Source organism: Cervus elaphus, chromosome 23 (assembly GCF_910594005.1).
Source record: "Cervus elaphus chromosome 23, mCerEla1.1, whole genome shotgun sequence".
Classification (NCBI taxonomy): domain Eukaryota; kingdom Metazoa; phylum Chordata; class Mammalia; order Artiodactyla; family Cervidae; genus Cervus; species Cervus elaphus.
In genome coordinates this window covers 50,400,557-50,420,007 of record NC_057837.1, presented here as the reverse complement: position 1 = coordinate 50,420,007, position 19,451 = coordinate 50,400,557, and the positions used below count along the sequence as shown (strand labels likewise).

The following is a 19,451-nucleotide window of genomic DNA, read 5'->3' as shown; positions in this document are numbered from 1 at the left end:
GTCTTTCGCAAATACATTTTCCCAATCCATATATTGTCTTATTTTCTGAACACTGTCTTTTGGAAAGCAGACTGTTTTTAATTTTAATGATGCCTAACTTATAGTAATTACTTCTTTCATGGATTATGCCTTTGATATTTTATCTAAAAAGTCATCACCATTCCCAAAGTCATTTAGATCTTCTGTATTGTCTTTTCAGAATTTCATAGTTCTGCTTTTTATATTTATGTCTGTGGCTCATTGTGAGTAAATTTTTGTGCAGGGTGTAAGATTTATGTCTTTATATTTTTTAAAATTTTAATACAGAAGTTCAATTGTTATAGCATCATTTGTTGAAAGGACTATATTTGCTTTGTTGTATTACCTTTGCTCCTTCGTCAAAGATCAGTCAACTGTATTGTGAGTTTATTTCTGTGCTGTCTATTTTGTTCCATTGATTTATTTCTCTGTTCTTTCACCAGCACAACCTTGTCTTGATTATTGCAGCTTTATAGTAGTTTTGAAGTCTGGTCTTATCAACCCTTCAAATTTGTTCTTCTTCAATACTGTGTTGGCTATTCTGGGTCTTTTGCCCCTCCATATAGACTTTAAAATTAATTTGTCAATATCTACAAAAGTATCTTGCTGGGATTTTGATTGGAATTGAATTAAATCTGTAGATCAAGTTTGTAAGATCTGACATCATGACAGTACTGAGTCTTTCTATTAGTGAACATGGAGTGTCTCCCGATTTATTCAGTTCTTTAATTTTGTTCATCAGAGTTTTATAATTTTCTTCATGTTGACTCATACATACATTGTTAGATTTATACCTAAGTATTTCATTTTGGATGCTAATGTAAATGACATTGTGTTTTTAATTTCAAATTCTCCTCTTTCATTGCTGACATGTAGACAAGTAGTTGACTTTTGTATATTAACCTTATATCCTTTAGTCTTGCCATATTTGTTTATTAGCTACAGAAGTTTTTTGTTAATCCTTTAAGATTTTCTATATAGATGATTGTGTCATCAGCAAACAATGTTCTATTTCTTTTTTCCCCAAACAATTTCTTTGTTTTCTCATGTGTGTGTTTAGTTGCTCAGTCATGTCTGACTCTTTTGTGACCCCATGGACTACAGCCCACCATGCTCCTCTGTCCATGGGGATTCTCCAGGCAAGAATACTGGAGTGGGTTGACTTGCCCTCTTTCAGGGGGTCTTCCCAATGCAGGGATCAAACCCAGGTCGCCTGCATTGCAGGTAGATTCTTTACCGAGTAAGCCACCAGGGTAACTGGTATTATTATGCTATTTAGAACTTCCAAGATGATGTCAAAAAGGATTGGTGAGAGAGGACATCCTTTACTTGTTCCTAGCCATAGCTGAAACCTCTACTTTATCATCAAGTATGATGTTAGATGTAGGCTTTTGTAGATACTCTTTATTAAGTTGAGGAAGTTCTCCTCTTTTCCTAGTTTACTGAGAGTTCTTTTTCTTTTCATCATGAAAGAGTGTTGGATTTTTGTAAATTTTTTTTCTGAATTTATTGATATGATGGAGAAGCTTATCTTTTAAAGCCTGTTGATGTATTACATTAATTGATTTTCAGATGTTTGACTAGCTTTTCATACCTGGGATGAATTCTGGGTACTGAAAGCCAGTTTAACATTTGAAAATGTTTTATTTACATTTGTAGCCCATGTTTAGTTACATTTTAGGTAAGGTATGGGTTGAGGTTGCACATATTTTGTATTATCATTTCAGCACAATTTGTTGAACAGTCTATCATTTCTCCATTGAATTGTCTTTGCACCTTTGTAGAAAAATAAGACTCAATATAGGAGTTTACTTCTGGATTCTTTCTTCTATTCCTTTGACTTATATATGTATCCATTTGACAATGCCACACGAGGATAGCTATTTTTAAAAATTTGAAAATGTTAAAGTGATTTTTCTTATAAATAGACAACCTGAAATTCTTCTGCATCCTTGATGAATAGAAACGAAACCTTCTGAAGTCAGTTTCTGTATGTATGGCATGAAGATTTGCGTTAGTGAAAATCCAAAGTCCTTTTCTTAAATTTAACTTCCCTTCTCTCCCCTTCCTTTTCCTCCTTGATCCGTTCTTTTTCTTTTCCTCTTCCTCTCTAGCCTTCTCTTCTTTCTCACCTCCTTTCTGTGCCCTGTCTTCCTGTCTTCTTTTTCTCACTCCCATGTTCTTTCCCTTGATGGTCAGTAGATGGTGCTGTGCTGCAACACATACAATTGCTGATTTCCTAAAACTTGTAAATACCATATTATGTCATCATTTAACTCTGTGCCTTCTCTTTGAGAAATGATTTGTTAAATTGTTAATGGAACAACGATGTTCACACTCCTCCCCTTTGAGAAATGAAACCCTAGGTATGGATCAGATCATTTAAAGTGGTCACTGGAAAAGTCAGGAGATAAAAACTTTTGATTAAGACTATTTTTAAAACAGCAGTAGTGAGTAGTGGCCCTGAAAACCCACAATATGGCTCAGTCTGTGTGACATTTGAGTTGGTGTTTGTTTATCCAAGAGCAAAAATATGGATGGCCACTAAGAACATAGGATAGGAAGCCCCTTTGCTCAAAATAAAATCCCAAGGTTAATTTGTTTGTGAATCACAGAGCCAGCTGGCTGCCTTGGCCCAGCTATGACTTTTGTGGTGACAGCTGTTTCTACCAAGATTTGACGGGTGGGAGCAGGGGCAGAGCTGGTGGTTGCAAGATGGAATGCAAGTGGGAGATGGATTGAAAGAATGGACTATGGTTTCTTTAGAAAGGAAATCCATGGGTTTTAGATATTCTCGATTGAAATCATATTTCCTCTAGCTGGACATAGTGCTTTTACTTCTCAGGCCACAATAGGTGGGAGTGCATGGTCAGTCGCTACTTCATGTCTCCTTTGGTTATGATTTAATGGTGGGTGTTTAATTTTCCAAAAGTTTAGCAAACTGTGAAGGTTTCCAGAAAAGGCACTATATTTGCTTGCAAATAACCCAACTTGTATTTCTCTGGCCCCAAAACCCTGAGGGGCTATGGACTCTTGCATGTTTCCTAAAGTCTACTTTTCCAAAGGCCAAATAAAAGGCCCTTTTTTGAGTTGATGGCATCTTCCTAGGGCTTCCACATATAAAACTTACAGTTTATAGTACTTGTACTTTATAACTTACACTTTATAGTACTTTATGGTTTCACAAAGCAATTTTACCAATATCTGAAATTATCCCTTTTCTTAAAAAATAGAGATTTGAATTAGGGCATTGGAGGTCCAAGCCAGAGAGATAGGTGAGGAAGAAATGCATTGGTTAATGATGACCTTTAACCTCATTTACATATCCACTTGGGTGTTTCATCTTAACAGATCCAAGACTGAGCATCCGATATCCATCCCCCATCTGCTTAATTTTCTACCTTCTCTCTCTTAGTGAATCGCTTGTCATCTTTTCAGTTCTCAGCTCTCAAACATTGGGGTTTTTCTTGATTCTCTCTTTGTTACTCTATGCCTGATCTGAAAACAAAACCTGTTGATTCTACCTTTAAAGTATGTTCAGTATCTGATTTCATCTCATCACCTTCCTTGCTACATAAACCCAGGTCTGACTCATCATCATCTCTTGTGTGAATTAGGACATCAGTTTTCTAACAGGTTTCCCTGTTTCAACCCTTGTGCTCACTTCAGTGTAATCTCAGCATAGCAGCCATAGTCGGGCTATTAAAAAGCAAATCTGACCTCTGCCCAGAACCCCCCAGTGGCTCCCATCACCCATGAAGGAGGGGCAAACACCTTACAATGACCTGCAGAGTGATATGGCACTAACCTTTAACCCCTGGGACCCTGTTTTGTTTTACTTACCCTTTCACTCACTACCTCCTCCCTGTTTCTCACACTTGCCAGGAATGTTCATGCCTTGGTATCTGTTCACTTTCTCTTGCCCTTGAAACCTCCTCTCCAAGAAATCATTCTTGATCTCTTAGCCTTCAGATCTTTACTCTGTGCAACCTTCTCACTGTGGGCTTCCCTGGTAATGCACTTTAAAATAGCACTCTCTAATTGTTACCAACCAGGGTTCTTGGCCTCCTTAATAAATAGTATTTGATCAGAGGCCAGACAAGAAATCCAGACAAGGCCTTATTGGGGAACTTGCTGCATGAAGGATGAGTGAAAATGAACAACAGTTTCTCTTGCTTGCTCCCTCCTTGAGTGGGGGGCAAGCTTACCTGGGGTCAGGGTAAAAGTGTGTTCAGGTGTTCAGGTCAGAGGGGTGGCTTAGGTGGTTTGCCCACCCTTTAGGTGGTGCCTGTGGGCAGAGGGCACGTGCAGTACTCTGCTTTTGCTTCAGATTCTTTAGAAATGGCAACTGAGTTTTTTTTTTAATTAATTCATTTTTTATAGATGGATAATTGTTTTACAGAGTTTTGCTGTTTTCTGGGAAACCTCAACATTACTCAGTCATAGGTATACATATATCCCTTCCCTTTTGAACCTCCCTCCCATCTCCCTCCCCATCCCACCCCTCTAGGTTGATACAGAGCCCCTGTTTGAGTTTCCTGAGACATACAGCAAATCCTGTTGGCTATCTATTTTACATATGGTAATGTAAGTTTCCTTGTTACTCTTTCCATACATCTCACCCTCTCCTCCCCTCTCCCCATGTCCATAAGTCTGTTCTCTATGTCCGTGTCTCCATTGTTGCCCTGCAAATAAATTATTCAGTACCATTTTTCTAGATTCCGTATATATGTGTTAGAATATGGTATTTATCTTTCTCTTTCTGACTCACTTTACTCTGTATAATAGGTTCTAGGCTCATCCACCTCATTAGAACTGACTCAAATGTGTTCCTTTTTATGGCTGAGTAATATTCCATTGTGTATTTTGATCTTTTGTACCTTTTTGTCCTTTTGCCCCAACTGTGCATGCACATAGTTATTTTTAATCCCATATAGTTTCTTTGTATTTTGTTGCTCAAGGGGAGGTGTGTCCAGATACAAGCAATGCAGCACTTAAGCGAAGAGTCCCAGGTTCCAGACCTGTTTCATAACCACTTCCTATTCTTTCCCTGGTTTATTTTTTCCAACATATTACAAACATATTATAATCTGTATGTATTCATCCTGCTTTTCATCACCCTCTATTTTCCTAGAATATAAACTCCATGAGGGCAGGATTCTTATCTATTCTATTCCCTATGTTTTCCTCAAACCCTAGACATAGGGGGCCCTCAATAACTGACTAAAGAAATGAATGCTGTTCCCCAGCCCACTTCCATGGTCTGAGGACCTAGCAGAACCACCAAAGGAAAGTGCTATAGCTCAACTAGATTCCTAGGATTGGAAGATCTCCTGGTTAGAAGGACTGGAGCATGGCAATCAGTGCCCTACAATCACCTTGTGAAAAATACTGTCTCATAGTCTTATTCCTGAATACTCTGATTCAATAGGCCTCAGAATCCATATTTTTATGTATTCCCAAGTGATTTTTAATTCTTTAATAGATTTGGAAACCCAGAATTCTAGAGAATGAAATACATATTAAGCACATTCTATGTTCTAGAAATTACGTCAGGGAGTGGCCCCAGTTCAACATCTTATAGGAGAGATGGGTGTGTAAAATGATACTTGTAGTATAATTAATGCTTTCCTGAGGCACTTATTAATTTCAGGGACTGAAGAGGACAAAAAAAGAACATGTGTGGTGTGTACAGGGAAGAATTACCAGAGGAAGTGACTTCTGGTGAAAAAGAAGTGACAGGACAGATGAAGGACAAGGATGCTGTGGACGGAATACAGTTTGGCCTCTGAATTCAAGGTAATTTATAAGGAAAAGGAGTATGTCAAGGCTGTATTTTGTCACCTTGCTTATTTAATTTATATGCAGAGTACATCATGAGAAACACTGGGCTGGAGGAAGCACAAGCTGGGATCAAGATTGCCAGGAGAAATATAGATAACCTCAGATATGCAGATGACACTACCCTTATGGCAGAAAGTGAAGAACTAAAGAGCCTCTTGATGAAAGTGAAAGAGGAGAGCAAAAAAGTTAGCTTAAAGCTCAACATTCAGAAAACTAAGATCATGGCATCTGGTCCCATCACTTCATGGGAAATAGATGGGGAAACAGTGGAAACAGTGGCTGACTTTATTTTTCTGGGCTCCAGAATCATTGCAGATGGTGATTGCAGCCATGAAATTAAAAGACACTTACTCCTTGGAAGGAAAGTTATGACCAACCTAGACAGCATATTAAAAAGTAGAGACATTACTTTGTTAACAAAAGTCCATATAGTCAAGGCTATGGTTTTTTCAGTGGTCATGTATGGATGTGAGAGTTGGACTATAAAGAAAGTGGAGAGCCAAAGAATTGATGCTTTTGAACTGTGGTGCTGGAGAAGACTCTTGAGAGTCCCTTGGACTGCAAGGAGACCCAACCAGTCCATCCTAAAGGAGATCAGTCCTGGGTGTTCATTGGAAGGACTGATGCTGAAGCTGAAACTCCAAGACTTTGGCCACCTGATGCGAAGAGCTGACTCATTTGAAAAGATCCTGATGCTGGGAAAGATTGAGGGCAGGAGGAGAAGGGGACGATGGAGGATGAGATGGTTGGATGGCATCACCGACACAATGGACGTGGGTTTGGGTGGACTCCGGGAGCTGGTGATGGACAGGGAGGCCTGGCGTGCTGTGGTTCATGGGGTCACAAAGAGTCGGACATGACTGAGCGACTGAACTGAACTGAACTAAATACCTGTTTAGATTATATCAGAGTCCAGAACTGCACCTTACTCAGCAAAGGGGGCACAGCTATGCAGTTTACATTTTCCATGGAGTACCTATGTTTCTTTTTGTAGCTCTCTTTTCTAGGGGTCTAGGATTCTAATTGTCTCTGAGATAATAAAAATATACTTCTGACTTGTTTACCTAGTTTCTTTTTAAAAGGGTATAATAATGTCCTTCTTATTATGGAGTAACTTATGTTATTGGACATACTCTTGTCTGAAATGTTTGCATTGAAAAATAAATCACCCTTTAATAGTAATTAAAAAAAATCAGGCAGGCATTAATGATAAGCCAACAGAGAGCTATTCTTAGGGGCTTGAACCTCTGATTTTCCTCAAGTCATGTACAGGAGGAAGACCTTAAGATTGGTGCTAGAATTGGTCTCCAAGGGTTTTCTGCCAATTCATCTCATCTCAGTCTCAGGGGAAATGGTAACCACTTCTCTCTCTTCCAAGCCTTGATATAGGCCTTGGACTAATGTATTGATTTTTATGTGCTGCAGTTACTCCCATTTGTAATATCTTGATTCTACTGCTTTTCCCATCTTTATTGTCTAAGGTAAGTTGTGTTTATTTCTGTGACAAATAAGTCCCAGGTTACAGTGCCTTCACATACCAACATTTTATTTTTTATCCATCTCAAAGTCCAATGTGGGTCTTAAAGGAATATGGGTGGACTGGTTGTCTGGACACAGGCCTCAGTTCCATGTAGTCATTCAAGGATTCACATTTTTTCATGGTTCCTGCAAAGTACAGTCATGACTTCAAATTGTACAGACATCTTCTAGATAGCAGACAAGCAGAAGAGAGAATGGAACAGGTACTCAATTTTAAGATACTTTAAACCAAGGTTGGCATCTTTTTCCTGTAAAGGGACAGATAGTACATATTTTAAGTTTTGGGAATAACATATTTGCTGTTATACGACTCGGCTTTGCTGTTACAGTGTGAAAGCAGCTATAGACAATGTGTTAATGAATGGAGGTGGCTGAGTTCCAAAGGCAAGTGGCCAGCCAAATTTGGCCAGTAAGCTACAATTTGTTGATCCCCACATTCAACCAAAAGGGATGTCTTCCCTTCACATTCCATTGGCAAGAGCCAATCCCACATCCCCACCTAGATACAGGGTGTCAGGGGATGTAGTTTGGCTGTGTGCCCAGAAAGAGGAAACTCTTTGATGAGCAACTAGCCAGTCTCTGACAGATCACATATCAGGGCTAGAGTGTTCAGTGTTTTTTTTTTTTTTTTTTTTTTTTTTTGAGACAGCAGACACAGTGCTATCTAGTTCTGACTTGATTAAGGTCAAGAATGTTCCTTTATAAAACATCACCTCACAAGTTCTATGTGGGGATACTTTGCTTAAGAAAGTTCTAGCAGGTCCTATATTGATCAGGTGGGAAGCTTTCCTTCCAGGTAAAGAGAAGTACTCTCCCAACCAGATTCCTGAAGTGGCACAAGCTCCCAAGACATGATAAGTGGACTTTATTGGGTGGCCAGGATAAGGACCGCTCTGTGTTAACTTTCAAACAAACACCAACTGGGATCCGAAGCCCTCTGCCAATTGATTTCCTTTCTTGTCTCCTTCCAAAGTCCCCAGAGATGGATATAAATCTTGCCCTGTAAGGGTACACCCAAAGATCTAATTATACAAGTAGCAATTCAGTTTGTGGTAAAGTATTTGTTTCTTTGTGCCCTCCCCCCCCCTTGAAGCCTCACCTTTAATTTACTGTTGAATCAGAAACAACAGGTTCTTTCAACAGCTCTGTGAATTAAACAGAGCAAGTGTTTAGTTAAAAATAAATTCAGGGGTGGCTTCTTATATAGGAGTTATAAACAATCTCACAATCCCAGCCCTGAAACCTCATACTCTATGTTTGGTTGGTTGATAGGTTTGGTGCAGTAAAGGCTCCAGTTCTCTTCCTTGTATTAGGTCTGACCTGGTGACTCATTTTGGTCAACAGAATGTGGTAGAGACCTGGGTTTCCACTGTCTCTCAAAACTCTGCTGCTCTCATCTGCAACAGTCTGGACTAGCCAGGTAGAGGATGGAAGATAAAATGAAGCAGAGGACAGCTGTCCTAGCTGAGGCCTTCTCAGAACGGCTGGCCTGCCAGTGCCTCCAGATTCTTCTAAGAGTCCAGCCCAGAAAAAAGGAATTTGCCGAGGAAATAAACTAAAGATTGATTGAACAGGACTCAATGGCACATCTTCAGATTTGTAGTCCAGGGTCTTACCACAACTTGCAGAGACAGGCAATTTCTGTGATCTCATGGTTTTCACTGCAATCTCCTTTTGGTTTTCATCATTTTACAGTAATCTCTTTACTGGAGGGTGGACCTGAGGCCATGTTATTATTAGCTGATAAACTTGAGTGTGTTGCTTAACCTTTTGGCTTTAGTGTTTTCCCCAAATACTGCTAATGGCATCACTCTGTTACTCAGAAAAATTACCTCTGATTTACCCTATGTGAGATTTCCCACATCAGATAAGTTGCAGAAGTCTCTTCATTTTATATCAATCATGTCTGACCTTTACCCCATTGATATCAGCCAATTTAAGCTTCCATTACCTCTCAGAGTTTAGAGCAATAACATAAATGTCTACCTGTTTCTTTGGGACTCCTTGAATCCATCCTGCCTAAGAACTCTGCAGGTGTTTATAAAGCTCAGCTCAGCCTGGTATTGTCCAGGATAAGCCCCTCTGATTCCTCACTGCTTCTCTGAGTGTGAAGGTCTGAAAATAATTACAGACACCTTTATCACTTTTCCTTTAAGGATACCTCCATCCACCTTTGCCAGGGATTGTCCCACCTTCCGCCTCATGTCTCACTGCTCAGTTCGGTTTAGCATTTGTCCTGCCCCCTTTCACTCTCAAAACTGAACCAGCTTGGATGGTAAACTACATGATAATACTCTATACCTTTAACTATTTTCTTTCTGTGGTCTTTATCCTGATCTGAAATTCCCGATCTATTTCTTTGAGGGACTAAATGCATGACATCTTCCTCAACGCTTGTGCTTCCTACTTGTAAGATTTTAGTAAAAATGAAAGGTGTGGAGAGAGAGGTGGGGGGTGTTAACCAGCAAGAAGGGACAATTTTAAACTCTGACCCCACAGAGGGAGGCAGGGCTCCAGTATATTTCTTATGTAAATTTTGTGATTGCTCTGATGTGAGCCATTTTACCCCTACATTACATCATTCTTATTGTAAGATGTAAAGAAAGGCTTTGTGATCCTTGGGTCAAGGAAGATTGGCAATTTGCTCACTTCTGGGGACTGAAAAAAAAGACCAATTGATAGAAGTGGTGGGAACGGAAAATTGGTCCTGGGCCTTCTTGGGTGGCAGGTGCAGCCTTGCTCTGCAAATTCTCCTGAGAAATTTGCACCAACATGAACCCTGTTTTTCTTCCCTGGAGAGACAGATCTGCTGGAATATCTGTTTTAAGAAGCATGATGAGCACTCAAGGAGAAGAGTCTCAGGACCCTGAGATGTTGTTACATGTGTGATTGTGCATGTATGAATATCTCCTCAATCTCTTCAGCAGTATTAGGATAGCAGGCTAATTATGTTTTATCATCATACAAAACATAAAATGCATTTCCAGTTCTAAATAAATGAGTAGTGTCTATTCCAGTGTTGAGTGAGAGAACTTCAGGCAAAGATGTGACAGCTCCCAAGAGCAGTCTATTTTTGTGGAAGAGATGATACAACCCTATTGCCTATAGTTAAACCAAAGACATTTTAAAATCACTACTATAGGTTGTATTACCAGGAAAAATCAGAATCATATCTGGCATTGGAGGTCATTCTAGATTAGAAAAATGTAAGAAAATGAAAAATAAATAAGTTGTGGTCATTATCTGATAAGAAATCCTGTTTATCCCTACTCCTGGCATCTTTCCTTTTTCTTATTTATTTATTTAGTGAAAGGGAAAGGACTTGGGGCAGTCAGAAAACAGATATGCAGGAAAGGGGATTTACCAATGGGGACAGATGTTTTTCTAACTTTGAAAAGGTATAAGGTTGAAACTGGACTTTCAATGCTAGAGATAGGCACAGGGGGTTATGGGCACTTGGGGACTTCTTGTCCACTTAATATTTTTTGAAGTTTAATATCTCAGCAGTGAAAGGAAACAGAAGCAGCTAATTCTGAACCTCCTCTCTCTTTCCTGACCCCTGGGACCTAGGCACAATAGGGTGAGTTCAGGACTTAGTAAGGTCTTCACTCCCTGTTTCCTGTCTTTTGTTAGTTTTAATCTGACACTTAAACATACTTCAATGTGGACTTTTGTGTGGAAAATGCCTCTTTTTTTTTTTTCTGCTCCTGAGGAATGCCAGCCAAGAGATGGGAAAAATAGAATAAAGTTCTAATCATATGTAATATGTATCTTAAGAAGTGATGTGATGTTTTATTTTTAGACATGAGAAGTAGACTGGTGACATTGTAATAACCTTTTCTTAGAAAGAATCTGAACTTCAGTCCTAGGAAGAGGGTGTACTCCTTGTGTTCCTTTCAAGTGTGCATATTTCCATAAGAAATTCACACTGCAAGGCTCCTGGTACCACATCTTGTGTTTGTAGATGGAGGCTGATGCTGGGGTACTTGCTTTTGGGAAAGCGAGACCTCTTCTCACTTTCGGGAATGATGTGGTCAGCACTACCAAATGCACACATCTTCTGGGTATGTGTTCTGGGAAGGGGTGAGGCAAGACTCCTTCATGATCCAGTAAAATATTTTCTTGGTTTGTAAACTATGCCCTTGAGCTAGTTGATCGAGTTACCTGGTCAGTCATTTCGGTGGATCATCAGTTGACTGTGACTTGTAGCTCAGTCAGTAAAGAATCTGCCTGCAATGCACGAGATCCGGGTTCGATTCCTGAGTTGGAGACATCCCCTGGAGAAGGAAATGATAAACCACTCCTGTATTTTTGCCTGGAGAAGCCCATGGACAGAAGAGCCTGGCAGGCTACAGTCTATGGGGTCACAAAAGTCTGACATGACTGAGTGACTAAGCACAGTGGGCCGTTAGCTTTGGAATTTTGCTTAATGTGATCTTCTCAGCTGCAGTTATAGAGAAATGTTCTTATTTCCACTTGAATAAGTGGGACCATGTCTGGGGGGAATGATACAAATGCTTTAGTTAGAGAGAAAGATGGAAAAGCAAATAACAGGCAAGGGTGAGTAATAATGATTAAGCAACACAGTTAACATTGTGCCCTTATGACCACATGTTTAATAGAATGTGGTACATACTTCTGATGCAGAAACCTAAAAAAAGAATTACCATATGGAAAACATATTGGCTACAATGAATTGGTGACATTTTAACATATGTATATGCATATGTGTATATTAATATGTATGTATACCAGGCAACCATCTGCTTTAAAGGGCTCTATTGTATTATTCTGTAGATGTTTTCTTTGGTATTATTATTTTACCAGATATAGTCATTTCACTTTCATATTGCCTCACAACTATTATATTAGGCAATTCAATAGAAAACATTGTCTATATTCTATTAACACATACTCAGCCTATACTGGTCTTCCCTGGTAGCTCAGTGGTAAAGACTCCACATGCCAATGCAGTAGATGCTGGCTCAATCTCTGGGTCAGGAAGATCCCCTGGAGAAGGAAATGGCAACCCACTCCAGTATTCTTATATGAGAAATTCCATGGATGGAAGCGCCTGGTAGGCTACAGTTCATGGGGTTGCAAAAGAGTCAGATACAACTTAGTGACAAAGCAACTAGCAACAAACAACAGACATTATTTGGTAGCTTATATGCAGATATAGAAAATATATTCAGTGATAGTGTCAAAGCATACTTTCAAAAAGGTAAAATCATGAATTATACAAATATAAAATGAGTACATATGAAGATTTAATTTTACTCAATAAATGAGGGAACAAATAAGATGTCAAAACATGTCCACATGAGAATTTTGCTTACATAAGCAAAATAAACTATTTTGGGGGGACTTATATAAGCCACTTGTGCTTCTATGGGCAGGGATTATTCATATTGCTTATCATTTTCTACAAATTTACAGTCACTCCTATAGAGTGTAATCTTTAAAAAATATATTTCTGAACCAGGAAGAAATAGAAAGCATGAAAATACCAATCACAAGCACTGAAATTGAAACTGTGATAACAAATCTTCCAACAGACAAAATCCGAGGGCCAGAGGGCCTCCCAGGTGACGTTGACCAAAATTTAGAGAAGAGCTAAACCTATCCTGCTCAAACTCTCCCAGAAAATTGCTAAGAAAACAAAATTCTCAAATTCATTCTATGAGGCCACCATCACCCTAATACTAGACAAAGATACCACTAATGCTAGCTAGACAAAGATACCACAGAAAAGAAAATTACAGACCAATATCACTAATAAACATAGATGTAAAAATTCTCAACAAAATTTTAGCAAACAGGATGCAACAACACTTTAAAAGGAACATATACCATGATGCTTTTGAACTGTGGTGTTGGAGAAGACTCTTGAGAGTCCCTTGGACAGCATGGAGATCCAACCAGTCCATCCTAAAGGAAATCAGCCCTGAATATTCATTGGAAGGACTAATGCTGAAGCTGAAATTCCAATAATTTGGCCACCTGATGTGAAGAACTGACTCATTTGAAAAGATCCTGATGCTGGGAAAGATTAAAGGTGGGGGGAGAAAGGGACGACAAGGGATGAGATGGTTGGATGGCATCACCAACTCAATGGACATACGTTTGAGTAGTCTCTGGGAGTTGGTGATGGACAAGGAGGCCTGGCATGCTGCAGTCCATGGTGTCACAAAGAGTTGGACGTGACTCAGCAACTGAACTGAACTGAATCATGATATAGTGGGATTTATCCCAGGGATGCAAGGATTCTTCAATATATGCAAATCAATCAATGTGATCCACTATATCAACAAACAAAGATAAAAACCATATGATCATCTTTCAACAAAATTCAGCAGCCACTTATGATAAAACCCCTCCAGAAAGTAGGCATAGAAGAAACCTGCCTCAACATAAGAAAGGCCATAAATGACAAACCCAGAGCAAACATTTTTCTCAATGGTGAAAAACAGAAAGCATTTCCTCTAAGATTAGAACAAGACAAGGGTGCCCACTCCTGTCACTATTATTCAACATAGTTTTGGTAGTCCTAGCCATGGCAGAGAAAAAAAAGAAATAAAAGGAATCCAGATTAGAAAATAAGAAGTAAAACTCTCACTGTTTGCAGATGTCTTAATACTCTACATAGAAAACACTAAAGATGCCACCAGAAAATTACTGGAGCTAATCAATGAATATAGTATAGTCACAGGATATAAAATTAATCACTTGAATTCCTATACACTAACAATGAAAAATCAGAAAGAGAAGTTAAGGAAATAATCCCATTTAATACTGCAACAAAAATAATAAAATATCTAGGAATAAACATACTGAAAGACACAAAAGACCTGTATGCAGAAAACCATGACACTGATGAAAGAAATCAAAGCTGACATAAACAGATGGAGATATATACCATCTTCTTGGATTGAAAGAATCAATATTGTGAAAATTAACTATACTACCCAAAGTAATCTACAGATTCTGTGCAATCACCCTCAAACTACCAATGGTATTTTTCACAGAACTAGAACAAAAAAAGCCACAATTTGTATGAAAACACAAAAGACCCGGAATAGCCAATGCAGTCTGAGGAAAGAAAAATGGAGCTGGAGGACAAATCAACTTTCCTGACAACAGACTATACTACAAAGCTACAATCATCAAGACACTATGTTACTGGCACAAAACAAAAATAGAGACCAATGGAACAAGATAGAAATCGCAGAGATAAACACACACCTATGGGTAACTTATCTTTAGCAAAGGAGGCAAGAATATACAATGGAGAGAGGACAGCCTCTTCAATAAGTGGTCCTGGGAAAACTGGACAGCCACATATACAAGAATGAAATTAGAACACTTCCTAACATCATACACAAAAATAAACTCAAAATGGATTAAAGACTTAAATATAAGGCCAGAAAGTGTAAAGCTCTTAGAGGAAAACATAAGCAGTACACACTTAGACATAAATGACAGCAAGATCCTTTTTGACCCACCTCCTAGAGCAATGGAAATAAAAACAAACAAATGGGACTTAATTAAACTTGAAAACTTTTGCACATCAAAGGAAATAATAAACAAGGTGAAAAGACAACTCTCAGAATGGGAGAAAATAATTGCAAGCAAAACAACTGGCAAAGGATTATTCTCTAGAATGTATAAGCAGCTCATACAGCTCAACATCACACACACAAAAAATAGCCCAAACAAAAATGGGCAGAAGACTGAAACAGACATTTCTCCAAAGATGTACAGATAGTTAACAAACACATGAAAAGATGCTCAACATCTCTCATTATTAGAGAAATGCCAATCAAAACTACAATGAGGTATCACTTCACATCAGTCAGAATGGCCATCATCAAAAAATCTACAAACAATAAATGCTGGAGAGGGTGTAGAGAAAAGGGAACCCTCTTGTACTGTTGGTGGGAATGTAAGTGGATACATCCACTGTGGAGAACAGTATGCGGATTCCTTAAAGATCTAGGACTAGAACTAACATATGACCCAACAATCCCACTACTGGGCATATACCCTTAAAAAACCATAACTGAAAAAAACACATATACCCCAGTGTTCATTGCAGCACTATTTACAATCGCTAGGACATGGAAGCAACTTAGATATCCACTGACAGATGAATAGATAAAGAAGACATGGTGTATATATACAATGGAGTATTACTCAACCATAGAAACATTTGAATCAGTTCTACTGAGGTGGATGAAACTAGAGCCTATTATACAGAGTGAAGAAAGCAGAAAGAGAAAAGCAAATATCATATATTAATACATACATATGGAATCTATAAAAATGGTACAGATGAACCTTTTTGCAAGGCAGCAGTGGAGACTTAGACGTAATGAACAGGCTTGTGGACACAGTGGGAGAAGGAGAGGGTGGGATGAATTGAGAGAGTAGCATGAAAACATATACATTACCATATGTAAAATAGATAGCCAGTGGGAACATTCTGTATGATGCCAGGAGCTCAAAACTAGTGCTCCATGACAACCTAGAGGAGTGGGATGGGGTTGGAGATGGGAAGGAAGCTCAAGAGGGTGGGGACATATGTATACTTATGCCTGACTCATGTTGATGTATGATAGAAGCCAACACAGTATTATAAAGCAATTATCCTGCAATTAAAAAAAATTTTTTTAAAAAATGCTGTGACAAGGACCTGGGGGCAGAGGATCAGAACTCTACCACCGGCCCCCAGCCACTAAACATTCTAACAATTTGAGCAGAAAAATTGGATTCACTGCTTTTGGAAAAGACAATCAATTGCCTGACATACTTTTTTCTGCCACTATTCTTTACCTCTGATCCTTTCTTTTTGTCTCCCTACCTCTTTCTCCACATTTTCCTTCCTCCTTCTTCTCCTTCTCTGTGCCCCATGTCCCGCAGGTAAGCACTCTAGGAAACACCTGCTCCATGTAAAACGTACTGTGATGCTCCTGAAAAATCAGTGAGGTTGGGAAGTGTTTGATTTTCAAGGCAATTCTGGACAAACACTGACACATTCCTACTCTCTGTTTCTTATTTTTATTTATTTATTTATTTATTTTTCATTTATTTTTATTAGTTGGAGGCTAATTACTTTACAATATTGTAGTGGTTTTTGTCATACATTGACATGAATTAGCCATGGATTTACATGTATTCCCCATCCTGATACCCCCTCCCACCTCCCTCTCTACCCGATCCCTCTGGGTCCTCCCAGTGCACCAGGTCCGAGCACTTGTCTCGTGCATCCAACCTGGGTTGGTGATCTGTTTCACCCTAGATAATATACATGTTTCGATGCTGTTCTCTTGAAACATCCCATCCTCGCCTTCTCCCACAGAGTCCAAAAGTCTGTTTGTTTCTTATTTTTAAATCAACTACAAAAGCACCATGACATCACCCTAAGCAAGGTAAAATGTGATGCTGTTTTCTGCTTTATAATTATCACACACCAGCCTAAGTTTCCTGATCCCTCTGAAAAGTTGCTGCTGCGAGCTGTGTGTTATGCCAGGATTCATGACCTCCGGAGGAGAGGATTCTGATCTGGGGTCAGAGGCAAGGCTTGACTACTTGGTGCTTTTTGTGTAGCAAAGTTTTATTAGAGTATAGTAGAGATAGTGAAAGCTTCTGACATAAACATCAAAGGGGGACAGAAAGAGTTCCCCCTTGCTAGTTTTTAGCGAGGCGTTTTATGTCTGTTAGCAAGTTTCTTACCAGATAAAAGAAACACCTCAAGGCTGAGGGGTTTCACCAGGCCCCTCTCTCACAATATGCATTTTTGAGATAGGATGGTACAAGGTTTGTCATTCCTGGCCATAAAACAATTGACGTGAATACTGGTTTGTTGAGCCATTATTAGCCCAAGTTTTGAGAAAGGAAAAAAAAAAAGTTAGACTTAGGAAGAACTGATTTCATCAGCAGAGAAGGGAAATAAAAACCCTGCCACTTGCAGTTTATTTCCTCCTGCTGCTTGGGGACCTCTGGCCTTCCTACCTGTTACCCTCTTCTCACCTCTTAGGACTAGAATCCCTTTGCTCCCATTGACAGGCATTTACAGATCATTTCCCAGGGTTGCTTGTTTCCTCAGATGGCTAATTTGGTCCATTTGCCTTGACTCATGCTGGTTTCCTCTCTAGGGGGTGAGATTTTTCTGACAATATTAATTTTTTAAAAAGCAATAGTAGTGGGCAAAGATGGAGGAGGGAGTGAGAAGAGGCACCTGGTGTAGCTTCCAATATTCTAAATTCATCACAGTCCCACCAGAACTCCCAGTGAATTCAGTAAAGGTGATTTTATCCAAATGTCTGGATAAATTTAATCTGTTTAAGACAATTCACATTCAAGTGTGAAATGATCAATAACCAACCCAGCTAATCTTGGTGTTCATTTCAAAAGAGATTATTAATCAGAAGGAATCTCAAACTGAGTCAGTTTGGAGTACTAAGTAGAAGGAAAGAAATTAAAGCAGCTTAACAGGAAGATGCTTGATCAATTAATATTGACCACATCCAAAACCAAAATCATTATTCACTGTATAACAAGAATAACTCTGGGCAAGTTGAAACAATAAGCTCTTGGTTCTTTTATTTCTTTATTTATTTATGGCTAAGGCATGTGGGATCTTCGTTCCTTCACCAGGGATCAAACCTGGGCCCCCTGCAGTGAAAGTTCAGAGTCCTAACCACTGGATCACCAGGGAATTCCCTAAACTCCTGGTTCTGATTGCTGTGATTGACCATCCTAGGTTGAGTTTATATGTCCCTGAAGTGAGGGGCTTCAATAAGATAAGGATAAAGCTATGAGAAATGAGAAAGCTCTTGTATCATTCATTTTCATATTATAATTACAAAAGGAGAAAAGAAGAGAAAAGAAAAGGAAAAAGAAATCTAGCTGGAAAAAAGTCTGCAAGTAACACATGCTCATGGTGCAAAAATTAATATCTCCAATCCAACTAAAGCAAAGCAGAATGATGCAACATTCAATTGTACAGTGTCACAACGTGATGATGGAAGTTCCCCTCTGCACCTTCAGGAACCATGCTCCCATTCATTTCTCAGAGGGAAGTAGTGTTAATTTCTTGTATATCTTTCCCAAAATGTTCTTAGGGCATTGCATTAGCTAAGGTTCTTTTGGTTTCAGGCCACAGAAATAAACTCTAGCTGACTTAAGCCACAAAAAAGAGTTTACTGGAAGGATGCTGGGGTATTTTGCAGAACTGAAGCAGGATTAAACCCCTAAATCTTTGGAAGGAGTATACTAGAGGAAAGTTACAAGACAAGAGGATTGCCTGCTAATATGACTTTGCTACAGAGATTCTCAGCCTCTGATTCTACTGTTTAAATTTCAAATCTGATTGGTCAAACTACAATAAGCAAGTGAGCTCTAATGTGCCTGGATGCACGGGGGCAGAAAAATTAGGAAATGGGCAAATCTCAAAGAGTAGGTAGTTGGGGAAATTTTCTGGACTGGTTAAATAGTAACTTGTAAGGCCAAAACCATGAAGAATCTCTGAAACATCATGTTAACATAAGTATGTTTACATTTACTCACATATAAATCACACACCCACACTATGTGTATTTGATTCTAAGACAACTATCTTTCACATTTTAGTTAGCTATGAAGTCAGAGGTATAGTTTATAATTGATAACTATGTTAGCATTAGAGGGTAGTTTTAATACAAACCATTTCTTTTGTTTGTTTCTCTGTGTCATATAAAATAATGAAACCTTTCCAGTTTGGCATTTTAGTAACTTGTGCAGTGGAAAAAATACTGTTTTTTCTTGAACCTAGTGTCACTTATGGATACATTGCATACATGGAACTATTTTTGGAAATCCCTACATTAAAAACTAATACCAAAAATCTTTGTAGAGAAGCCTCTTGGCCATTATAATTCAATTAAACTTTACATAAACACCATAGAGTTTATTTTGGAAGAAAAGTACAAAGCTAGGTACTGTGGGTTAAATGTGACTCTATTTTTGCTCTCAAGATAATTACAAATTGACATCTTTATTTTGAAATT

At 38.8% G+C, this 19,451-nt stretch overlaps 1 protein-coding gene and 1 long non-coding RNA gene across 3 annotated transcripts in view; one reads left to right on the top strand and one right to left on the bottom strand.

Moving 5' to 3' along the window:
* The window catches only part of HAO1 (hydroxyacid oxidase 1), a 124,560-nt gene that overhangs the window by 82,357 nt on the left and 22,752 nt on the right, over positions 1 to 19,451 (top strand). The window contains exon 9 of one of the 2 annotated variants that reach the window (XM_043884675.1): positions 5,672 to 5,761. The exons of the other annotated variant lie outside the window; for it this stretch is intronic. Coding sequence (XP_043740610.1) covers positions 5,672 to 5,746 — 75 coding nt within the window. The 3' untranslated portion in view covers positions 5,747 to 5,761. Of the gene's footprint in view, positions 1 to 5,671; positions 5,762 to 19,451 lie in introns of those variants that run through there. 2 annotated transcript variants of the gene reach the window in all.
* On the bottom strand, positions 12,777 to 13,957 carry LOC122682015. The gene is made up of 3 exons (XR_006337192.1): positions 13,777 to 13,957; positions 13,232 to 13,235; positions 12,777 to 12,787 (listed from the first exon to the last, which is right to left on the bottom strand). It is a non-coding gene; the product is annotated as an uncharacterized LOC122682015 (long non-coding RNA).